General features: G+C 40.1%; 1 protein-coding gene across 1 annotated transcript in view; it reads left to right on the top strand.

The window, feature by feature from the left end:
* Positions 1-23,689, top strand: part of aplf (aprataxin and PNKP like factor) — a 45,693-nt gene that overhangs the window by 4,806 nt on the left and 17,198 nt on the right. The window contains exons 3-5 of the mRNA XM_078556480.1: positions 5,812-5,972; positions 7,169-7,382; positions 12,508-12,637. Of these exons, the coding sequence (XP_078412606.1) occupies positions 5,812-5,972; positions 7,169-7,382; positions 12,508-12,637 (505 nt within the window). The remainder of the gene's footprint in view (positions 1-5,811; positions 5,973-7,168; positions 7,383-12,507; positions 12,638-23,689) is intronic.

Genomic DNA, 23,689 nt, shown 5'->3' with positions numbered 1-23,689 from the left:
AAAGTACAAAAACCCCAGGAAGTTGTGCCTAAACTCAGTAAAACACTAGTTCAGCCTCAGTCAAATTGCATCCAATTCTGGGCACCACACTTTAGGAAGGATGTGAAGACATTAGAGAGGATATGAAAGAGATTTACTGGAATGATTCCAGGGATGAAGGGTTACAGTTACGTAGATAGACTGGGGAAGCTGGGGTTATTCTCCTTAGAGCATTGAAGGCTAAGAGCAGAATTTGTTAGAGGTGTTCAAAATCTTGAAGGGTTTAGATAGAGTCAATAAAGGAGAACTGTTCCAATGGTTGGAGGGCCAATAAGCACACAGATTTAAGGTCATTGGCAAAAGAGCCATAGGAAAATCATTTTATTTGATGAGTGGTTAGGATTTGGAATGCACTGGCTGATAGGATGGTGGATACAGATTCAATAATAGCTTTAAAAAGGAAATTGGATAAATGCTTGAAGGTGAAAAAATTGCAAGGATATAGGAAAGAGCAGTGCTGTACTATTTTATGATATCATGCCTAAACATAGACTAAGAGACATAGGTCTCAGAAGAAGCTGAGGGTTGATTTTGTTCAGCTGGATTTGATTGGATTAAATTATTTCACAACCCAGTCTCCCAGAGATTGGTTAAAAGGTCATGGTGGACTTCAGAGACGTTTCCATTATTCCATCTTTCCATCCATGTTAGACAACCAGGAAGAAGATTTTGTTGAGGTTCATGGAAGGGAATGAGAATTTCAGTCTTTGTCTTTCATTCAATGCTGCAAAGTGTTCATCTTTGGTCCTTAAAGGGCAGGAGATGCTCTCAGTGAATCAGGGCCTTGGGACTTAATTACAAATTCTGGCCATGAATAAATGGATGGCTGTGAGATGGGAAGGTCATACCAATTTTTTCAGCTTCGATTACTGAGATTTGATGTTTCTTTGAGTAATTATTGTTTTTTTGTTTATTGTTCCATGGGTGTTACAGATGTTGAACATTTGTCATTTTTATTTAGGCTTTTACTCATTACTGTAATACCAATTTATCGTCTGAATGGATCAGCGAGTAATTTAATCCCCAAAAAAGAAACTGAGGTTTGCAGAAAATTCAACTCTTTCTGCCAATAAGTCTGGCTGAGTGTGTGTGTCCATCTGCCAGGCATTTATAATTTGTACCTTATTGTTTTCTTTTAAGCAGAATGCTCATTATAGTGACCAAACATTATCTTTGGCCAAACGGATTATATGTGCTGTCAAGAAAACCAGAAATTGTATTATTTTCCTTCTGTTAATAACCCAGTCATATTTCTTATGTACTGTAAGACAGGCTGTTGGGAATTTGTAAATATGGTAATTGGAGTAAGAGCCAGAGTGACTGCAAGAGTCTAAAGCCAACAGTAAGAAGTGGTTTTGATATGGTAATGAACCAAGAGGAACTTCAGTCAGAATTTTACATAAAACAATAACGGGAGTAATTTTGAATTGAGTTGTTTTAGTTCAAAGGGGGATATATGCAGGTTGTAAAAAGCTGTAAATTAGGTAAAGATAGGGTAAGTTTGGTTTTTTTATAAGCCTAAGAGCTTAAGTAAAGAAGCGTCTAATCAATTCTGGGAAGAAAGTATTTCTGAAGAGACTGGTTGAAACAATAGTGAGATCAAAGGGAAGGAATGCATTTAAGGAAATACTGAAGCCTAGTTGGGGATAGCTGTTTAGACCTCCCAGAAGACAGCAGGATAGCTAGTCAGAACTCCCAGAAGACAGTGTGAACCAAGCAGACTGGGAGAACCAGGCATTCAACCTCTGAGGACACCCCAAGAAGAAAATGGCACTGTGTGGTAAAAATTACTGGAATTCTATAGATTTTAAAATCTATAAGGATAGTTGCTGAACAAAAAAGGGGATGGTTAGTTCTGAGGGTAGTTAAATTAAGATCTTGTGGAATTGCTTTAAAGCGCTGTCTACTGTGCGAAGCCATTCTTTTGTTGAAGTGTTATTGTGTTTTTTTTCTTCTTTTAATAAATGTTTACTATAAAATCATCACAGGTATTCAGAGACATAATTTCTCGATTCCATAACTTCTCCTCATATTATACAAATTGCAAAAATATCTGCTGGGATTTGGCTCGGCATTTACCATCAGCCATGCCATAACAGCGCAAGGACCATTAAATAAATGGGGTTAAAAAACTACACCTGAATTCTAGCCACATTTTCTGCCAATACAAGAGGGGAAGGAAATTTTGACTTAATCATCAGTAATGTGTTTTTTTTTGGAAATATATTTGTTATCTAGAAGAGTGGCATTCATTGTACGTTGTGCAGAACCTGTCATATTTGAACATTAAACATAAGTTTCTTCTTGTATCTATGTAAAGTCACTTGTTGGTTTAACTTTTCCACAAATATTGTGACTATTATTAGTAAAGCTGATTATTTCAAATATTGGTGTTACTTGGGAATGGGATGTAGAATGCTTTGCTAGAATGCAGAACCAAGTTCTTCGAGGTGTTTTGCACCAGATTCCTGTAGAGGGCAGCTAATCCCTATTAATCACTACTTTTGAGTCTGGCCAGTAGTTGCAAATAATGTCTAATCAACATTAGGGAATAGAATTTTACTCTTGCTAACAAGAACTTGCATTTTCATATTGTTGTAGCAGGCACTAACTTGCATTTATATTGTCTTTAACATAGTAAATTATTCTAAGACAATTCATGGGATCATTACCTGGCCAAAATTTGACACTCAGCCGCATGAGATATTAGGACAGGTTAAAAAGAAGTACACTTTAAAGGAGGACAGAGAGGCATCGAGGTTTAGGCAGCAAATTCCAGACCTTAGGGCCGAGATAGTTGAAGGCCACAGTTGCTAACAGTGTGGGGCAAAGGAAATTAGGGCTGCAAGAGGTTGAAATTGGAGGAATGAAGAGATCTGAATGTTGTCGGGCTGGAGGAGGTTACAGGGATAGGGAAGGGTAAAGTCATGGAGGGATTTGAACTTGAGGTTGAGAATTTTACATTTACGGTGTTGCTGGACCGTGAGCTACTGTGGGTCAAAAGAGCACAGGGCTGATGAGTGAATAGTAGTTATTGTGGGGTATGGGCAGTAGAGCATTGGATGAGCTGAAGTTTACAGAGGTGGATAATGAGAGGCTGGCCAGAAGAGCATTGGAATAGTGGATCTGATGAAAGGTCATTCCGACCTGAAACGTTAACTCAGTTTCTGTCCACAGATGCTGCCTGACCTGCTGAGTATTTGCCACATTTTTTGTTTTTAATTTATATATAAATAGCGAAGTTTAGAGATAACAGAAGTATGAATGAGAGTTGCTGCAGCAGTCTACAAATAGACTTTCTAAATACATACAAGCAGATTATCACATCTGTCTGCTCAAAATATTAGATTTTACTCTGTTATCCCCATTCAGCTGTCATTCTATATTACTGTTATCTTTTTCATGTTTAAAATTAACCCTGGAGAAGCAAAACAGCAGCCTTTTGCAGTGAGACCTAGTAAGCTGTAAATAAGAATGATAGGACAGTTCTTCATGCTCTCTTCAACCCTGGGGTTTAATCTGTTTCATTGACAAGTCCAAAAGAATTTATATTAACACAAAGTGCAATTTTATGTTACAATGTACTAGTTCAGATTGGGACTTTTCAGAAAAATAAGCATGAACTAATAATGGTTAGCCAATTACACCTCTCTGAAACTATCCACAAGTGAGCAAAACTTTTTGATACTGATATGATTCTGCTGAAACTTATTAAATGCAAGCAAAGGAATGATTGATGAGCAGTAGCAGAGAATAATATATTTGGGCTGCACTTTCATCGTTCATTTGTCTGTTTCTTAAATTAGGAAATTTATCCCATGAGGTAGCTGGCGTGGTCACCCTCCATCTATTGCTAACTAATGAAACTTGAGCCTAGCATCTCCTTCCTGTGAGTTCAGGTTAGTGCTTAATGGCAGATGGGTGGCATGTCCAACTGTTGGCCATTTACCCTGTCTGCATTTAAGTGTCAGCCTGCTTGAATTTGAAAATGTTGACAACTATAATACATGACGATGCTTGTCTTTATGTTGAGGTACTCTGTCAAATTTACTGCAGGAATCTAGTGCTTCTGCAGCATTTTCGATCAGAGCTAGGTGATATACACTTCCATGTAGCTTGATATATTCCAAATGCCTGAGAGGGGAGTCCACATTTTTAAAGTGACTGGGCATGGTTTCTAAAACATTAATAAAAAAAATCACAGACTCCAATGTAGTGAAAAACAGAACTTGGCTTATTAAGCAACTGGAAACCAAGACGCAATTCAAAAAGGGTGGAATTATGGAATCTGATCCCAAAATACTGCTAATAATGGCCTCAGGGCACTTGACTTTTATTTTATTCGTTAATGGGATGTGTGCGTCACTGGCTAGGCCAGCATTTGTTGCCCATCCCTAATTGCCCTTCAGAAGGTGGTGGTGAGCCACCTTCTTAAACCGCTGCAGGCCTTGTGCTGTAGATCCACCCACAGTCCTCTTAGGGAGTTCCAGTATTTTGATCCAGCAACAGCGAAGGAACGAAAATGTGATTCCAAGTCAGGATTGTGTGGGACCTGGAGGGGAACTTGAAGGCGATGGTGTTCCCATGCATCCGCTGCCTTTGTCCTTCTAAGTGGTAGAAGTCGCAGGTTTGGAAGGTGAACTCTTTCACCAAGAAGGAGTCTTGGTGAGTTGCTGCCGTGCACCTTGTGGATGGTACACACTGCTACCACTGTGCAATGGTGGTGGAGGGACTGAATGTTGAAGGTGATGGATGGGATGCCAATCAAGCTGCTTTGTCCTGGATCGTGTCAAGTTAGAGCTGTGCCCATCCTGGCAAATGGAGAGTATTCCATCATACTCCTGACTTGTGTCTTGTGGATTGTGGAAAGGCTTTGGGGAGTCAGGAGGTGAGTTACTCACCGCAGAATTCCAACGTCTGACTTGCTCTTGTAGCCACAGTATTTATATAACTGGTCCAGTTCAATTTCTGGTCAATGCCAACCCCCTGGATGTTCATATAGGGGGATTCAACAATGATGATGCCATTGAATGTCAAGGGGAGATGGTTAAATTCTCTTTTGTTGGTGATAGCCATTGCCTTGAGTTAGACCTACCATTTTACAATAATTACAAGTTTTGCTATATTGCTGAGAGGGTATTGATGATGTATTATGATTGAAATTTTGTGCACTCATGGAAGAACTCTTTGAAAATGATGCTGCTTAGTTGGTTTAATAGTTCTACTCCTTCAGGTACTAAAAGACAACTATTTCAATTTTAATCTCTTTACCAAAAAACTCCAATGGCTTTTGTCAAGGCAAATGATGCAGTTTTCATGGAAAAATTGTTGGAATGTCAGAATGTGTTTCTCGAAATGAAACAGAAACCCCAGAAACCAGTGTGAAATCAGAAATAAGAGCAGAAAAGTGCAGGAAACACTCAGCAGGTCAGGCAACATCCATGGAGAGAGAAGCAGTGTTTCCGGCGGCTGATCTTTTATCAGATTGGAAAAAGTTAGAGATTTAACATTCAACAACAACAACTTATATAGCACCTTTAACAGTGATAAATCAACTCAGGGTAACAAAAGCATACGTGAGAGTTTCAGCAGTAGATGAGCTGAGGCGGGGTGGAATTGGGCAATGTTGCGTACTGCTCAACTATATTGTGGACCTCCTGGAAAGTCTTCACAGACGCCAGCTTGAGAAACACTGCATTCCTTGATCATTTACTGTTGTTAGGATGTCAGTTTGCATCAGGTACTGGTCATCTCTCTTGTTCTTTTTTCCAGTTGCACATTAATCCATGCTTCTATCGGTCCTCAAGTGGAGACCAGCTTATGCCCCTGGAGAAAGATAAATGGCACTGGCTGAACCCAGGCGACTCCTTTTCTTTGCTGCCAGACAAATATATATATAAAGTCATCACTCCCAGTTTTGACCAGACTTTAAGGTGACTCAGTTTAATTCAGAAACAGACAAACATTAATCACGTCTATGTGGTGTGGATATATTCAACATTAATAGGGTGATGTTTTCATGAATAATATAACCTTGTTACCTTTCTAATACTTGACTTCACATTCCAACATTATAAAGTTTAGAAAAGTAATTTTTGATGAACATACTATCATAATATATTGTTAATAAGTACAAGCAAATCCATAAATCTTGTAACATTCAAACATTGTAGCATTCAAACCTTGGTATGAATCTTACGCTACTTTTGTATGGCAATTGATTGATGCTGTTCGCTTTGCAATTGCCAATTTTACATGCAGATCTCAGTAAGTGGTGGTGATTCACCATAAATCTATGGATAATTCTGCTTTAAACTTGCTCCATGTTCCATGTGAATGTAAGATAGACAACAGGCAAAATTTAGTGGATCATTGTATTCTGTAATTCTTCTTGTGTTCCTGTGCATCAGCATTTGAGATGTTCCATCTCACGTAGGGGTTGAACATTGCAGTAAGGTTACAGTTTGTTCTGTTGCAAAAGTAAAACAAAAAACACCTATGCAAAGTGTGATTCTCAACAATTCTTTTCTGGCTCAGAAATGTTTCCTTCCCTTAAACCTCTTCCCATCCTTCAGCTTTTTCCTTACCCTGCATCGACTGATCCTAAGAGTTAGTGACATTTATATTTAAAGTAAAATTTGTGGAATACATAACTTGCACTACTGCAGCACCACACTAATTTGAAGAAGCCTTTGAATTGAAGTACAGAAATTACTTTTCTGTTAAGTGTGATCAATTATAAACTGCAGAACAGTGTATCTCAAATAAGGCATTCAAAGAACCTACCTTGAGGAAATTAACAGATATTCATAAACTTATAATTGGATATAATATTTACTAAACTCATTAAACATGAATCATTTGTAAATTTATAAAGGTTCTTTTCACATGGGCTTTATCAGTCCTTAGTATTTTGCAGTCAGGATTTGTTTTGTTGGAGCATTTAAATGGTTGCACCAATTTGAACAGAACCATGAGAGGGAATTTAGTTTCACATGAAATTGGCTGATATATTGGCATTCAAATTCAAATAAGAATTTTAATTAATGTGTATAATTTTTTTTAAGTCTATATTTAATTGAGGTAATGGAAATGTATTTATGCCACCTTTACAATTAATGCCTCGCAGAAACAGTGATCTGTCAAGTTTTGAGGATATCACAGATGAGCAGTCCAATTCTCAGGGAAGTTTGCGCATGGGTAAAGGGGATGTCAACGAAGGCCAAGATGTATCTCGGGGTTACACAGAAAAGCCCACTGCATCATCTGGGGCTTTGACAACAGATGATCATTCCCGACAGCAATCCAGTGCAACTGAACCAAAGAGCATTTTGGAGAACACGGTAAGGATTTGTGTAATTAGTCAACTTTCTGTCTTAAAATTTTAAACCAATTAATACTCTCTTAGCCCCAGTCTAACACTCTGCCTTTTGAGTAAGGGCCTGTTTTATATCCTGGAATCTCCTGGATTCAGACTGAGGCTTTTGGAGTTGAAACTGCTGCGGGTTTTGACTTACCCTGCAGGATAATTTAAGTGTAAGCATATCAACGTTAGTGTCCAAAAGGGTTTGATGTAGACTATCTTATTTGGCCATGGCTCCCAGACCAGGGAGAAGATGGACTGAGTTCGGGATTCTTAGTACTGATTACTATCTATTGATTTCCTGCTGCAAGTGCGCGCGTGCGTTTGTGTGTGTGCGCGCGCGCGTGTGTTTGTGTGTGTGTGCGTGTGTTTGTGTGTGTGCGCGCGCGTGTTTGTGTGTGTGCGCGCGCGTGTGTTTGTGTGCGCGCGCGTGTGTTTGTGTGCGCGCGCGCGTGTGTTTGTGTGTGCGCGCGCGCGTGTGTTTGTGTGTGCGCGCGCGCGCGTGTTTGTGTGTGCGCGCGCGCGTGTGTTTGTGTGTGCGCGCGCGCGTGTGTTTGTGTGTGCGCGCGCGCGTGTGTTTGTGTGCGCGCGCGCGCGTGTTTGTGTGTGCGCGCGTGTTTGTGTGTGCGCGCGTGTTTGTGTGTGCGCGCGCGCGCGTGTTTGTGTGTGCGCGCGCGCGTGTTTGTGTGTGCGCGCGCGCGCGTGTTTGTGTGTGCGCTTGTGTGATCGACCGAAAACAAGACTGGCTCCACATTTAAATTACTAATATTGGGCTTGCACGAAAGGAACAGCCGTTTTTTTTATCCACCAGTTTGTTTTACAAGTTGTCACTAAATGGTTCTTAATTGAATTGCTATTTAATCTAATTCTAGTAACTTGATTACTATAGAGCTTTGTTCAGAGACTGTCACTTTGCTTTAGCCCTATAACGTTCTCTTACACTCATAACTTATGAATTTCATTAGTCTAAGATTTTTGTTGACCATAAAAAAAATTGATATATTGTGTAGGATATTTATTTCCCATAGTTTCTAGGTGAGTTTTGGAATGCTGTAACAGAGCACAGACACTGTGCCACTTTCTCTGCTGTAAACCGTAGAGAATATATAGTCTTTTGTAAGAATGCTTTGAAATAGGAGTTATTTCAATGTAGAGATCACATGCTGAATGAATTTCAATTTCCTAGCATCATCTTATAAGGATGGCACAAACAGGAACATTGTCACTTCAATTTAATTCTAATTCAAGCTTTCAAGGTTAGCAAAATACTTAGCTAAATTCACAAACCGTACACACCTCTAATCCCCACATTGAATTGCCACGACAACAGCAACTTGCATATGTATAGCACCTTTATTGTAGTAAACTGTCCCAAGGGGCTTCAACAGACAAAAATTGACGCTGAGCCAAAGAAGGGGATACCAGGAAGGTGACCAAAAGCTTGATCAAAGAGTGTGTTTTAAGAATGGCCTTCAAAGGAAAAGAGGGAGAATGGGGATTGCAGAACGCAGCTGATGGCATAGGGGAGCTTTCAACTCCTTTCCCATTTAAATTTGTCTTGCTGCCTTAAACAACAGAGTATACACACATACATACAGTTGTAACAATATAGGATCAGGTCTTTATTGAGACACCATACTCACAATTTCCGTATGAGTGCGACAGTGATTTACTCACACTTGTATTTCGATCACTACACTTCATGTAAATTGCTAATAAATCATGAAGCAAAGATGCATACAGGTGATTGTTTAACTTCAAGTAATTGGTTATACTAAGATGCTTGCACAGGGCTAAGATGTTCTTTTTAATCCCTTCCAATTGTCCAATTGCCATGGTTACATTTCCTTAGCTCATTACCATTCTCCATTTGCACCAGTGATCAGATTCCAGATCATTGCAGAAATTCTTGAGTGCTTCCTTTCATGGATTGTATGACGTTCATCCTCTATCTTTAATTTCTGGAGATATCCTGCCTTTCGGCCCCTTGCACAGTGCATAGCTTACAGCCCCGTATTCAGTTGAAAGCTGTTTTAACTCCTCTTTAGGGCTTTATTTAATTGTGCGCTGGCCCCACAGGCGCCCAGGACATTCAGGTCACTTAGGTACTCAGCTCGTGTGAACTGCTGTTCCAACAGAGTGGGCAGCAGGGGAAGCCAGAAGGGGCCCTAGATGGAGGAATAGAGAACCAGAGGGGGACTGCAGGGCTGAAGGAGGCTACAGGGATAGAAGGGGGCAAGGCGATGAAGGAACTTTGAGCACAGGATCAAAATTTATAATTAAAGATTTGGAGAGATTGGGTGCTAATGTAGCTCAGTGAGATCAGAAGTAATTAGCAAGTGAAATTTGGGTACAGGATCCAATAAGGATAGCAGAGTTTTGGGTAAACTGAAGCTTAGAGAATGGGAAGGTGGCCAGGAGAGCATTGGAATAATCCAGTCTTGGAGTGACAAAGGCAAGATGAGCTGAGGCATAAACACGTGTTAAGCAGCCAGAGTAGACAGACTATGTGATGGCGAGTTTTAGATTTGAATATTCCTGGAGATTCAAGCGGCTTCTCGTACTGCTGCTCCTGTCAGTGAGTCTAAGTATTGATCTAGGACTATCTACGGTGAAAATCCTTGGCTTTGTTGTTTCGTAAGCACCATGTTGTGCAGCAATTGATTTTAAACCAACAGGGTAACATCAAAACTCAAGCTACTCTGTGGTGTTTTGTGAATAAGTTACCATGCCTTCTAACAGTTCACTTAAAATGATGCCCTAAAAATCTGATTAGCATTTTTATGTGGAGTGATGCAAGTTATGATTGAAAGGTTAGCAGCATAGATGCTAAGATGTGCTGCGGCTGATCATTGTATAGTTACACTATCTAATCTTGTTAGGAATGCTTGGAAATAGGAGTTATTTCAATGTAGAGATCACATGCTGAATGAATTTCAATTTCCTAGCATCATCTTATAAGGATGGCACAAACAGGAACATTGTCACTTCAATTTAGTTATTATATCTTTCAAGGTTAGCAAAATACTTAGCTAAGTTCACAAACCGTACACACCTCTAATCCCCACATTGAATTGCCACGACAACAGCAACTTGCATATGTATAGCACCTTTATTGTAGTAAACTGTCCCGAGGGGCTTCAACAGACAAAAATAGACGCTGAGCCAAAGAAGGGGATACCAGGAAGGTGACCAAAAGCTTGATCAAAGAGTGTGTTTTAAGAATGGTCTTCAAAGGAAAAGTGGGAGAATGGGGATCTAGTTAATCTAGTTAACTAGATCTAATCTAGTCAGCGAAGTTTTAATTCAATCCTATCCTGTATTAGGTTTATTTTTAAAAAGAAAACAAGCAGCTCTTACTGTTCTTACTGGTGAATGTTTAGAGTCCTGGGCTGGATATGAACTATCAGAATAAAAACAGAAAATGCTCTAAATTCACAGAAGTTGATTGAAAACTGAAAGGAAATTAAGTGAGCTATGGATGTAATCCTGTAATTAACTATTTGTAATAAACTGGCAGATGGAAATAGCTTGTAAACCCAAATTATATTTTACTCCCAGCAAAATAGGTATCAAAGTACTTGTGAAGTACTGACAAAGTTTATTGACTTAGCAGTGGATTAGTCATTTTCTACAAAGTCTGAAGTGTTAGCTGTGACTTAGTTGGTAGCACTCTTGCCTTTGAGACAGAAGGTTCTTGGTTCAAGTCCCATTCCAGGATTTTAGCACAAAAATTAAGGCTGACACTCCAGTGCAGTACTGAGGTAATGCTGCACTGTCGGAGGTGCCATCTTTCTGATGAGATATTAAACTAAGATTCTGTTTGCCCTCATGGGTGGATGCAAAAGATCCCATGGCACTATCTTGAATAAGAGCAGGGGAGTTCTCCCACATGTCCTGGCCAATATTTATCCCGCAATCAACGTCACAAAAACTGACTATCTGGTTGTCCGATTACCTGATTATCACATTGCTGGTTGTGGGAGCTTTCTGTGCATAAATTGGCTGCTGCGTTTCCTGCATTACAACAGTGATTACATTTCCAAAGTATTAATTGATTGTAAAGTGCTTTGAGACGTCCAGTGGTTGTGAAAGGCAAGTCTTTTTCTTCCTGTCAAGAGTCTGGAGGACCATAAGACCATAGGACACAGGAGCAGAAATTAGGCCATTCGGCCCATCGAGTTTGCTCCGCCATTCAATCATGGCTGATAAGTTTCTCAACCCCATTCTCCCCGTAACCTTTGACCCCCTTACCAATCAAGAACCTATCTATCTCGGTCTTAAATACACTCAATGACCAGGCCTCCATAGCCTTCTGTGGCAATGAATTCCATTGCTACAGTACCATTTATGCTTTTGGCCTTGGAAAGCATTTTGTGGTCCAGTTGGCCCTTTCCCTACTTTGGAACCACAGATGCTTCCGCACACAGGACTTTTGTGTTAAACCTATTGTCATCCTAAAGTTACTTCCCGATTTCTCAATATGAATATTTTCAATTATGCAATAACTAAAGCAGGTTGAGAAATTTGGATTACATACGTCATCCGCAATTGTACTGTTTTTCCAATTTTGTGCGAACTAGCTGAAAGTATTTTTTCATGAGATATGGGTTTAAGTTTCTTGGAATTGAAGCAAGAGACTGATAGCTTTCTAATTGTGTTACAAAGATGCATTATATTACTGCCTTTACTTCTAGGTTTTACAAGTTGATAATTCAATCAAGGTTTTAAAACTTTTTTTTTTATTGTTAAATGATCAAGGAGTCTTTTCTGATGAGTTTTGAAAATGAAACTTTCTGGGCTCTCCCAGTGTATCAGTTAAATCATCAAATGAGCTGCTGAACCATACAAGCTAGTTAACTCATCTCGGATGAGGGGTCACTCAATTAGCATCAGTGCTTTCAGGTTGGTTGATAGGTCAGGAAGAATAAATCAGTCACAACTTTAGGTCTTGATTGTGACTGTGTAAATATCAAATGAGGATGTGATTGAGTACTGTTGTGATGCCCCCATATTATTATTCCACTTGAGGTAAAACATTCAAATGGATTGTGAGGCAGTCTAATATGTCATCCACTAACCAAGCCAACCTTGTGTTCTTTCAGTCAAAGAGTGAGCTACTGAAGACAAGTCATGCACCACTGAACTCTGTGCAGCGGAAAAGGACCTTGCCAGCGTGGATGCTTCAAGTTATGTCAGAAATACAAAACCCTTCACCTGCAATCAGTAAAAAAGGTAGGACTGCAGACTGCTAAAGATAGTCCTGGCATTAACAGCAACTAATCTTGATTAAATTTCCTTTTGACGCAAGACTTTTACTTAATACTATTTTGCCCAGAAATATCCAGGATGGCTGTGCAATCGTGCACCATCTTTATGGCCTACAGATCTTCTGTTTGTAACAGCGTTTTTGTGTAGCCATGTTGCTAATGTTATATATCATTGCTGTTTCTCAAAGAAAAGAAACACCAAAGTGCAAACTTGCTGTAGGTTCTGCAACAACGTTTTTTTTAAAAACCGATTCGGAAAGCTTTATGATGATCACTGGTTCAAAACTTAAACTTTGCTAGAAGATTCAACTGTCATCCTCATCCGTCACTTGGATGAGATATTAGACTGAGGCCTCTTTTGTCTTCTCAGATGGATGTAAAAGGTTCCATGACACTATTGAAAGAAAAGCTGGGGCATATTCCTATTGTGTAGGCTAAGATTTACCCATCATTTTGTGCTGCTAGTTTATCCCATTGCTGCTTGAGGGACTTGTAGGAAAATCAGCTAGGCTAGGAATCCTGTGGTGAGTAACTCACCTCCTGACTCCCCAAAGCCTGTCCACCATTTACAAGGCACAGGTCGGGAGTGTGATGGGATACTCTCCATTTGCCTGGATGAGTACAGCTCCAAGAACATGCGAGAAGCTGACACCATCCAGGACAAAGCAGCCCACTTGATTGGAACCCCATTCACTCCCTCCACCACCGACGCACAGTGGCAGCAGTGTGTACCATCTATAAAGTGCACTACAGGAACTCACCAAGACTTCTTAGCACCTTCCAAACCCATGGCACTACCATCTAGAAGGACAAGGGCAGCAGACACATGGGAGCACAACCTACAGGATGTTCCCCTCCAAGCCACTCACCATCCTGACTTGGAAATATATCGCCGTTCCTTCACTGTCGCTGGGTCAAAATCCTGCAACTCCGATCCTAACAGCACTGTGGGTATACCTACACCACTGCAGCGGTTCAAGAAGGCAGCTCACTACCACCTTCTCAAGGGCAATTAGGGATGGTCAATAAATGTTGGCCTAACCGGCGACACTCACATCCCATGAATGAATTTTTTTTTAAATCCCCCACTTTATAATGATGTCTGCACTTCAAAGTACTTCATTAATTGATTGAAACATTTTGAGGCATCCTGAGGTCACATGATAGTTGCTATATGAATGCAAGTTCTTTCAAGGTTTGCAAATATCATTTGGTTTATTAGTTTAGGAACAGCTTAACATTTTCTGGCAGTGCTCCCTTTATCTACTCATTGCATGAAGCCATTCAATGACTTTGTGAATGGGTGAAGTTATAATTGCCCATTGATGCAAGATAAAGTCTAGAATTGCCTGCTTGTTATGGACTGTTTGTACTACAGTCCCATGTTTTGTATGCTGTATTTATTCTTGTGGTGCGAGTGTCTTTATATTTACAGCCTATCCTTAGTTGCCCTGTGTGGTTAGTGGCGGTTATGGGTTATCTTCTTGAACTGTGGCAGCTTTTGATAGGTAACTTAAGGAGACAGTTACAACAAGAATAACTTATATTTATATAACGCCTTTAACATAATAAACCGCCCCAGAGTGCTACACTGGAGTGTTTTAAAGCAAAATTTGACACCAAGCCACTTAAGGAGATATTAGGGCAGATGACCAAAAACTTGGCCAAAGAGGTAGATTTTCAGGAGCTTCAGGGAGGAGAGATAGAGAGGAGGAGAGGTTTACTGAGGGATTCCAGAGCTTAGGGCCTAGGCAAATGAAGGCATGGCTGCTAATAGTGGAGCAATTAAAATCAGGATGTTCAAGAGGCCAGAGGTAGAGGACCACTGATATGTTGGAGGGTCATGGAATTAGAGGAGATTACAGAGATGGTGAGGGCTGAGGCCATGGAAGGATTTGAAAGCAAGGATCAGAATTTTAAAAAAAAAGCAAGGTATTGCTTAACCGTGAACGAGTCCAGATCAGTGAGCACAGGGATGTAGGGTGAACGGGACTTGTACAAGTTAGGATGTGAGCAGCATAATTTTGGATGACCTCAAGTTTCAGGAGGGTAGAAAATGGATGATTAGCTAGAAATGCATTGGAGTAGTTAATTGTAGAGGAGCAACGGTATGGATGAAGGTATCAGTGATAGATGAGCTGAGGCAGGAGTGAAGTTGGGTAATGTTTAGGAAGTGGGATTAGACGGCCTTAGTGATGGCACAAATATGTGTTTGGAAGTTCATCTTGTGGTAAAATGTGACATTAAGGTTGCACACAGTTTGATTCAGCTTCAGACAACTGCCAGGGAGAGGGATGGAGCTTAGGGACTGGGGTTTGTAGCAGGGACTTTGGTATTCCCAATATTTAATTGAAGGCAATTTCTGCTCATTTAGTACTGTAATAATTCTTTTATTTTGACTGTGGCTTATTGAAGTAATTCCAAGTTGCTGTTCTTGGTTGACTTTTTGGCAGTGATTTCATTGAAATTTTAAAAAAAATCTCAACAATTAAATTTGGGAAAGCATCCCACCTGAATGAAAGTCATGCGTTTGTCAAAACAGTCAGAAATGTTGCTGATGCATTTTACATTATTTTGATGCAAACTTCTTTATATTTGTTGCTAATGAGATTAAATAATCTGTTGAATCTTCTGCAACTCCTTTAGATACTTCTATTAAGTAGAGCCAATAAAAATAAAGCATGAATCAACTAAAAATTCTCAAGGATTTTTGTTTCTATTATGTTTGGAATTCATCAGAAGTTTTTATTTCTTAAGCCAGAACTCTACTCGCATTTGGAGCATGATCATCTGCAGCTGCACTTCCTGAGTGTGCATCTATCCAGAGAGTAGACGTGGAGTTCCAAGGATGAGATTTCACATCTGTCTCTTCCCTGTGGCATTTACTGCCAGACACTGTTATCACTTCAAACTCTGTCTCCTGTGCAGAGCAATTTAAATCTTCTAAAGGTACTTAATAAACCCAGGGTTACTGGCATACACACATATGGTAAGCTTGTGACTTGCCCATTGAAACCTCAGTAGAATTTCTGTGTACCTTTTAGGAACCTAGAATGGCGATTTTTAATATTACATTCAGATTATGATGTTAAAAAAAATCAAGTTTGCAAATGTCTTTTTAAATCATAAGTTCAGTTCTTTTCCTTCATCCATTTGGTGAAGTAGGGGGGTTGGGGGGTGCAGGAGCCACAATTCTTACTGACATATAGTTATTTAGTACTACGGAACTTGAGTATTGCTGAAAAAAAGAGATAAGCTATCAAAGCTTTTTGCTTTGCGCTCATCAGGATAGCTGCAAGAAATTGCCAACAGTAACAGGGGAAGAACAATTTATACTCCATAAGGAGAGGGTACTGGTTGGTTCGCAAGTCGACTCTGATTGGTAGAGGCGTTGCCATAAATGCAGCATGGAACAGTTAACTGCCCAGCTTTGTTCAAATTCAAACCAGGCAGGTCGTATTTCCTGTTTCCCAATCAGAGTCAACCTGCCTGGTTTGAATTTGAACAAAGCTGGGCAGTTAACTGTTCCATGCTGCATTCTCCATGGCAACGCCTCCACCGATCAGAGTCCACTTGTCAACCAATTAGCACTCTCTCCTCATGCAGTATAAATTGTTCTCCCGTTACTGTTGGAAAATTCTTGCGAGCTATCCTGATGAGTGCAAGACGAAAAGCTTTGATAGTATGTCACTTTTTTTTCAGCAATACTCTTGCTGACATGTTTCATCTTTACAAATTCCATGTTGAGTAATCTCATGGCAATGCTGTTTCTTTTATTTAAAAAAATAGCAGATTTTCACAATGGTTTAGTGAGTAGCTACGCAATGTAAGCTAAAAAGATGCATGGTTGATGCTAAATGGGCTGATCTGAGCTGGAGCAGTCAGTTAGACTTGGTGCTGCAAATTGTGGCAAAGAAAAATTAGCCAAGGTTTCCATCCCTGGATGCTTAAAATGCTTGTGTGTGGATGTTGCGTAGGACAGAATACAATGCCTCATAATTGTAGTCTCCTGATATTCATTGCCTAATGAATGTAAAGGCCACTCAGGCAAGCTGCTGAGGGGAGAGCGGGGTGGGGTTGTTTACTGGTTCTCATCTTCTGGGATATCGTTCTAATTCCCTCAGCAGTGGGGAAGGAGAATACAATCAGTAAGAAATATGGAAAAAAATGCACTATTTTGCTGTCAATTTTATCAGTTTTACATTAAATCTTGTTGCCACAAATTCTTAAGGGCCTGGTTTCCCACGTTAAAAGTCATTAGTCCAATTAGTTGAAATTAAAGGACTTAACAACTGTGTTAAAAGTGTCATCGAAAAGATTGTTACCCAGATGGATTAACCATTGTGCTGCCACAAAAACTTAAACCATTTAGTTCTGTTTTTTCTTGTCAGCTGCAGCAGTTTTTACAGCGACTTAAATAAACAGAATACTGTGTAAGTAATTTTTATCCACTGCAAATGTGCAGTTATCTATGAACAGTTTCTCATTCTAGAATGAATTATTTTGAAACTGTACACAATATTCCAAATTGGGCCTCACTAGTGATGTCTCTAAGTTTGGAAAAACTTCTTTTCACTTTTGTCAGCAGTAGTTTAGTTGGCAGCACCGACGCCTCTGAGTCACAGGGTTCGAGGATCATGTCCTACTCCAGGACTTGAGCACCAAAATCAGAGCTGACACTCCAGTGCTATACTGTGGATGTGCTGTGCTATCCAAGGTGCCATCTTTTGGATGAGACATTAAACCAAGGCTTTGAATGCCCTTTCTGGACATAAAAGATCCCGTATTACTGTATAGGAGAGCACCAGAGTTATCCCAGGTGCCCTGGGCTAATATTTATCCCTCAATCAACGTCACAAAAGCAGATTATCTGGTCATTATTGCATTGCAGTTTGTGGGAGTTTGCTGTGCACAGATTGGTTGTTGTGTTTTCCTATATTACAACAGTGACCAGAAGTACTTCATTGGTTGTAAAGTGCTTTGAGATGTCTGGTGGTCATGAAAAGCACCAAGTAAATGCTAGTCTTTTTATTTTACTTGTATTCAGGTGCCTTCAGGATGTTTCCCTGTTATTTGACGTTAATGTTTTCCACTGAAAGGAAATAATTAGTTGTGCGCAACCTTTTGGTTCTTACAGAGATAGTTCTTTATAGATAGCTGCATAGATGGTTTTATGTGGACAGCTTTCTGTGAGGACAAATACTGCATAAACTAATTAAGCAATTAGTAAATTGAGTGGTTGACTACATCCATTTGCTTTAGAGTTTAGGAATACAGAATCCATACTACTTGTGCTAGATTAAAAACAAAAAGCTAAAAGCTACTGCGGATGCTGGAAATCCAAAACAAAAACAGAATTACCTGGAAAAACTCAGCAGGTCTGGCAGCATCGGTGGAGAAGAAAACAGTTGACGTTTCGAGTCCTCATGACCCTTCGGCAGAACTGAAGTATAGTTAGGAGAGAGGTGAAATATAAGCTGGTCTAAGGTGGGGGGGCGGGGGGAGAGAGAAGTTGAGGGTGGGGTGGTTGTAGGGATAAGCAAGCAGTGATAGGAGCAGATAATCAAAAGATGTCACAGACCAAAGGATCAAAGAGGTGTTGAAGGTGGTGATATTATCTAAGAAAAGTGCTAATTAAGAATGGATGGCAGGATACTCAAGGTACAGCTCTAGTTGGGGTGGGGTGGAAAGACTAACAAGGTATTAGTTGTAGATTTTAAAATAATGGAAATAGGTGAGAAAAGAAGAATCTATATAAATTATTGAAAAAAAAAAGGGAGGGGGAAGAAACGGGGTGGGGATGGGGGGAGGGGGAGTTTAAGATCTAAAGTTGTTGAATTCAATATTCAGCCCGGAAGGCTGTAAAGTGCCTAGTCGGAAGATGAGGTGCTGTTCCTCCAGTTTGCGTTGGGCTTCACTGGAACAATGCAGCAAGCCAAGGACAGACATGTGGGCAAGAGAGCAGGGTGGAGTGTTAAAATGGCAAGCGACAGGGAGGTTTGGGTCTTTCTTGCGGACAGACCGCAGGTGTTCTGCAAAGCGGTCGCCCAGTTTGCGTTTGGTCTCTCCAATGTAGAGGAGACCGCATTGGGAGCAACGAATGCAGTAGAATAAGTTAGGGGAAATGCAAGTGAAATGCTGCTTCACTTGAAAGGAGTGTTTGGGCCCTTGGACGGTGAGGAGAGAGGAAGTGAAGGGGCAGGTGTTGCATCTTCTGCGTGGGCATGGGGAGGTGTCATAGGTGGGGGTTGAGGAGTAGGGGGTGATGGAGGAGTGGACCAGGGTGTCCCGGAGGGAACGATCTAGGGTCAAGTTGGAAAGGCTTCCTCTTAAAATTACAGTTAAGGCTGCTACCTTAATTTATATGTTTTTGCTAATATTTTCTTTATCAACAGCTCGGTGAAAACCCTTTGGAACTCCAGTACTCTATGCTATTCTGCGTATTCAGGACTCTTCAGAGTTCTGTCAGCAATCTCTGCTTTACTTTGGTATAGTTCCAATTATGAAAATTAATGAGCGAGGAAGAATGTTGAATTAGTTTCCATATGACCGGTCCTCGGTCTTTGAAAGAAGTTCGCACTCTACACACAACTCCCTTTGCAACTTAATATTTGCAGCTGCTTTAGTTTTGTTGTTTGGCACTTAACAGTTACAGTCCTGTTGCTGCCTTCTCAAAGAAATAACATTGTGATTGAAAACAAACCCATGAATATAATGGAGGGAGGAGGAAGGATCGGCAAATTAAAATGGCAGAATAATGATATGAATTTCTTAAAGGATAGTGCCATTAGCTTATCGTCGCAAATAAATGGCCGTAGTTTACACTAGTGTGTGAATGTTGAATCAGCGAGTTGAAGTGGCATTAGGCAGCTTTCAGATAGATTAATCTGTTACATTATCTCCACAGGCACCATATTGTCTACCAGGTGTTGCAATGGCTAGGAATCTTCTGCAGCACCAACTTTTGCAGTGAAGCTTCTGTGAAACTGTTCTAGTTTTGTAATCCAAAATTTTTAAAGCTTTCATAGGCCACCATCTCCCCCCAACCACCACATGTTCAGTGATCAAGCTATGTACTTTTCATTGTCTCTGTATATTCACCACCTAAAAGATTTCTGTACTATTTTCCACTGTTGGTATTATGCCTACAAGAACATATGAGCAGGGGTCAGCCTCTTGAGCTTGCTCCATCATAGAGTGAGATCATGGCTGAACATCTACCTCAGCTTCACTTTTCTGTCCTATTGCCATGTCCCTTGACTTCCTTTGAGTCCAAAATTGATCTCAGCCTTGAATATACTTATTGACTGAGCATCCACAGTTCTCTGGGTAGAGTGTTCCAAAGGTTCACAGCCCTCTAAGTGAAGAGACTTCTCAGCACTGTGCAAAATGGCCATCCCCTTACCCTGAGTCTATGGCCCCCACTTCTAGACTCTCTGGACAGGGGAAACAGCCTCATGGTATCTGTTAAATGCTGCAAGAATTTTATGCGTTCAATAAGGTCACCTCTAATTCTTCTAAACTTCAGAGAATAAAGGTCCAGAATATAAATAAGAATATAAATATGTGCCTTTGTTTTTTAAACCTTGAAAATCTTAGTTGAAATTCCTGTTTTATTTGCGTGTTTTGACGAAGAAGGCTGTAATTTCATGAGGACATTTCTTGCCAGTGGCAAGGAGAAATTCATGCTGTGCATGCACAGACTGGGCTCTCCAACAAGTTGCTGGCACAAAGAGATAGCTTTAGGGTAAATCACCACAGTGTGTTCTGATATTTAAGAGCAGTTGAGGCTTTCAAGTCAAAATATTAATAAATTTACTCAGACAGAATAGAGAATCTTATAGGTTTCTATCACTTTGCCCTACATTTGTATGCTCCAAGTAACATTGTCAACGAGGCAAAGAAAATTATGTTATGATACAATGGGTCTTAAAGGAAGAGAGGGAACTGGAGAGGTGAAAACATTTTCATAGAAAATTCCAGAGTTTAGGGTCTGGTCAGCTGAAGGTTTTGCTGCTATTGGTGGGTTAAAGGGAAATGGTAATGCACAAGAGGCCATTGTTGGAGGAACACAGAATTCTTGGAGAGTTGTAAGGCAGGAGAAGATTACAAAAGATGGGGAGAGATGAGCTGTTGAGTGCCTGGGAACCAATGTAGATCAACAAGCACAGGGGTGAAAGGTGAGTGAGACTAGGAGTATGATAGAAAACATGTAGCAGACTTGTGCATGAGCTGAAGTTTACCGAAGGTGAAGGTTGGGAGGTCAGGAAAGCATTGGAATGGTTGAGCCTTGTGACCAGGCATGGATAAAGGTTTCTGCTGCAGATGTGCCAAGATAGGGTCGGAGATGGGCAATATTTGTGATGGGTGTAAGCAGTATTTATGGTGGAGAAGATATGGGGTAAGAGGCTCACGGTCATAAAGGACACCGAGACGTCTGGTTCTACCAGCGAGTAGCTGAGGAGGAAATGGAATCATAAGTGAGAATACAGAGATTGTGGCACCATAAAAGACTATGGGGGAGAAACTTGTTTATGTAGTGCTGCTTCGCCTGCCCCTGAGGAATCAGGGTAAGCCTGTGAACGCAAGCGAATTTTTCCCCTGGTGGCTTCAATATTCTTTGGTCTTTAAATGGAGGAATTGCGGCTTATCCAGGATTGGATGTCATACAAGCAGATAGACAACAGAGACAGTGGAAGGGTTGGAAAAAATGAAGAAATAGAGCTGGGGGAAGGGCTTATAAAGACTCAATTCCGATATTTGAATATTAACCAAAAAAAAAAGTAAAATGAGTTAAGATATGGAACACTGGCTGTTGTAGTTAAAACCTCCTGCTTTTTCTGGAGCAGATCCCAGTTTATCCATATGCTTAATGAAGTTAAGCCATATAAAACACATGGGGAAAAGCATGCAGATACGTCTTGCCAGAGAAAGTAATGGCAACCCTTTGCACTTGACTAAATGCTTCACTTTATTTTCCTAGGTTACTTTATGCTTTTTTCTTCCTGGGTGTATGTGTCTCCAGTAATAATGCACTGATCCGCTGTGTTCAGTAGGGTAGCAGTTCGCAGCTGTTCTAGATCACATGTATTGAACAAGTCTTATACATCAGGAAGTCGTCCTTCTGCAACAGTTGTGAGCATATCCTTTTGCAGTGTTTGTGCCATCACGGATACAGTTTGAGTGTCTTTGGCTACATAAGGTAAAATATATCTTGCATGGGAAGTTGCCTGAAGAGATGTAGCAGTTTCAGATTCGGGGAACAGGTGGAGCAGAAGCTGGAACCAGGTATCAAACATATGGGAATGGAGGGGGAGCGTGGTTTGAACAGAATGGTAGGTTGCCATGGGTTTTTTCCACTTCAGTTCTAAAAGTCCTGAAGTTTTCTATTTTGGCAGTAAACAATCCAAAAAAATGAATGTAGAAAGGGAAATCTTCTTTAGTAGATAATGGAAACTGGTTTATCGTATTACCATATGTTTTGGTGCACATTGCATGGTAACGATGCTCTCATACTGTTAGTGCTCACGACAAGAAACTGTTCTCAAGATGGAATCTTATCCTCAAAGGATTTTAGATTTCATTTGCATGCTGAGATTAAGTAAAACTTTTGACTATGCAAGTAGAAATTCTGAAATTAGTTTGAATTGTTAGCTGTGTAACTTCCTTGACCTCATAGCAACAGATGTGTGAGTAAGTATAGTGAAGGATCGACTAACTAACCTTAAAAAGTTATCTTGTTTGTCCCCTTCTCCCCTGAAGGCACTGACTCTTGGTGCAGTACGGGTGGCATGGGCACCCATTTCTGTCCGCCTTGTCACTCTCGTGACTACTTGTAATATGCGAGACTAAACATTTATTGTAGCCAATGTAATCAACCATGCATAAATTCACTGTGAAACCCAATACTGTCATCATCTCACTGTTAGTGTGCACTTTGAGGAGGAGGATTGGAAATAGGTGTAACTTTTAACAGTGGCATCCAGTCAACCAGCAGTTTTCTATGCTTTTTTCCTTAATAAAACAACCTATTCTGTTTCATTGAATGTTAAAAAGGGTGGATTTTTTTTCCATAGCACAATACGTACAATTATTTTTCCAAAAATATACTTTATTCATAAAATATCTAAAAGTTCATTCCAAAACATTTCAAATTGGACATTACGGAAAGTGTAATAATATTTAATTTTACTCTATAGAGTATGTTGCACTTTTAAGTGCCTCAATACAATTGCATCTACTATATACATTCAATGATGAGCATACAGCCCGAGGGGTTCTACACAGTTACCAGCCCCTTGATGCATTATGGTGGAAAGGTCTTAAATAGTGGCCTTTCCCCACTGTATCTTTGTGGCAACTGCCCCAAATTGAATTGAACTAATTTGCAATTTTTTTAAAAGAAAGTTGTCCACTAGCTAAAATTGTTCTTTCTTTTAATTGTTGCGATAATTGAATTAGCAATTCTCCATGAATACTGATGATCGTTCAAAGTAACCCATTTCAATTTACTAAAAACGATCCTTGACACATGACAGAAGGCCAATGGCCCATTGAGCCCCATCCTTTCAATGGAGCATGTAAGCAATTTGCTAGTTTAGAGATTTTGCTCAATTTAGTTAATATCCTGGGGAAGGTGAATACCACAGATAAAACTTCCAGAGAATGAATTAATGTCAGATTTCTCCCTAACTGAGGATGTTGAACAGAAACTGTTCAGGTATCAGGCTAACATTATAGTTTTTATTGTTTATCTGGCCAGTCACACCTACGTAATACTAGCAGCACAGGAACTACAGTGTATCCATCATAGGACAGCATTGTATGATTAGAACAAGTCAACATAGTTTTACTAAAGTAAAATCCTGGTTGACAAATTTATTAGAGTTGCTTGAGGATGGAACTAGTAGGGTAGATAAAGGTGAACCAGTAGATGTCAACAAAAGGTTGATAGGAAAGATAAGGGCTTATGGAGTTGGGGGTAATACATTAGCTTGGATAGAAGATTGGTTAACGA

Source organism: Cetorhinus maximus, chromosome 14 (genome assembly GCF_964194155.1).
Source record: "Cetorhinus maximus chromosome 14, sCetMax3.hap1.1, whole genome shotgun sequence".
Taxonomy (NCBI): Eukaryota; Metazoa; Chordata; class Chondrichthyes; order Lamniformes; family Cetorhinidae; genus Cetorhinus; species Cetorhinus maximus.
Note: the sequence above shows the minus strand (reverse complement) of the source record. Positions and strands in the feature narration are given on the sequence as shown.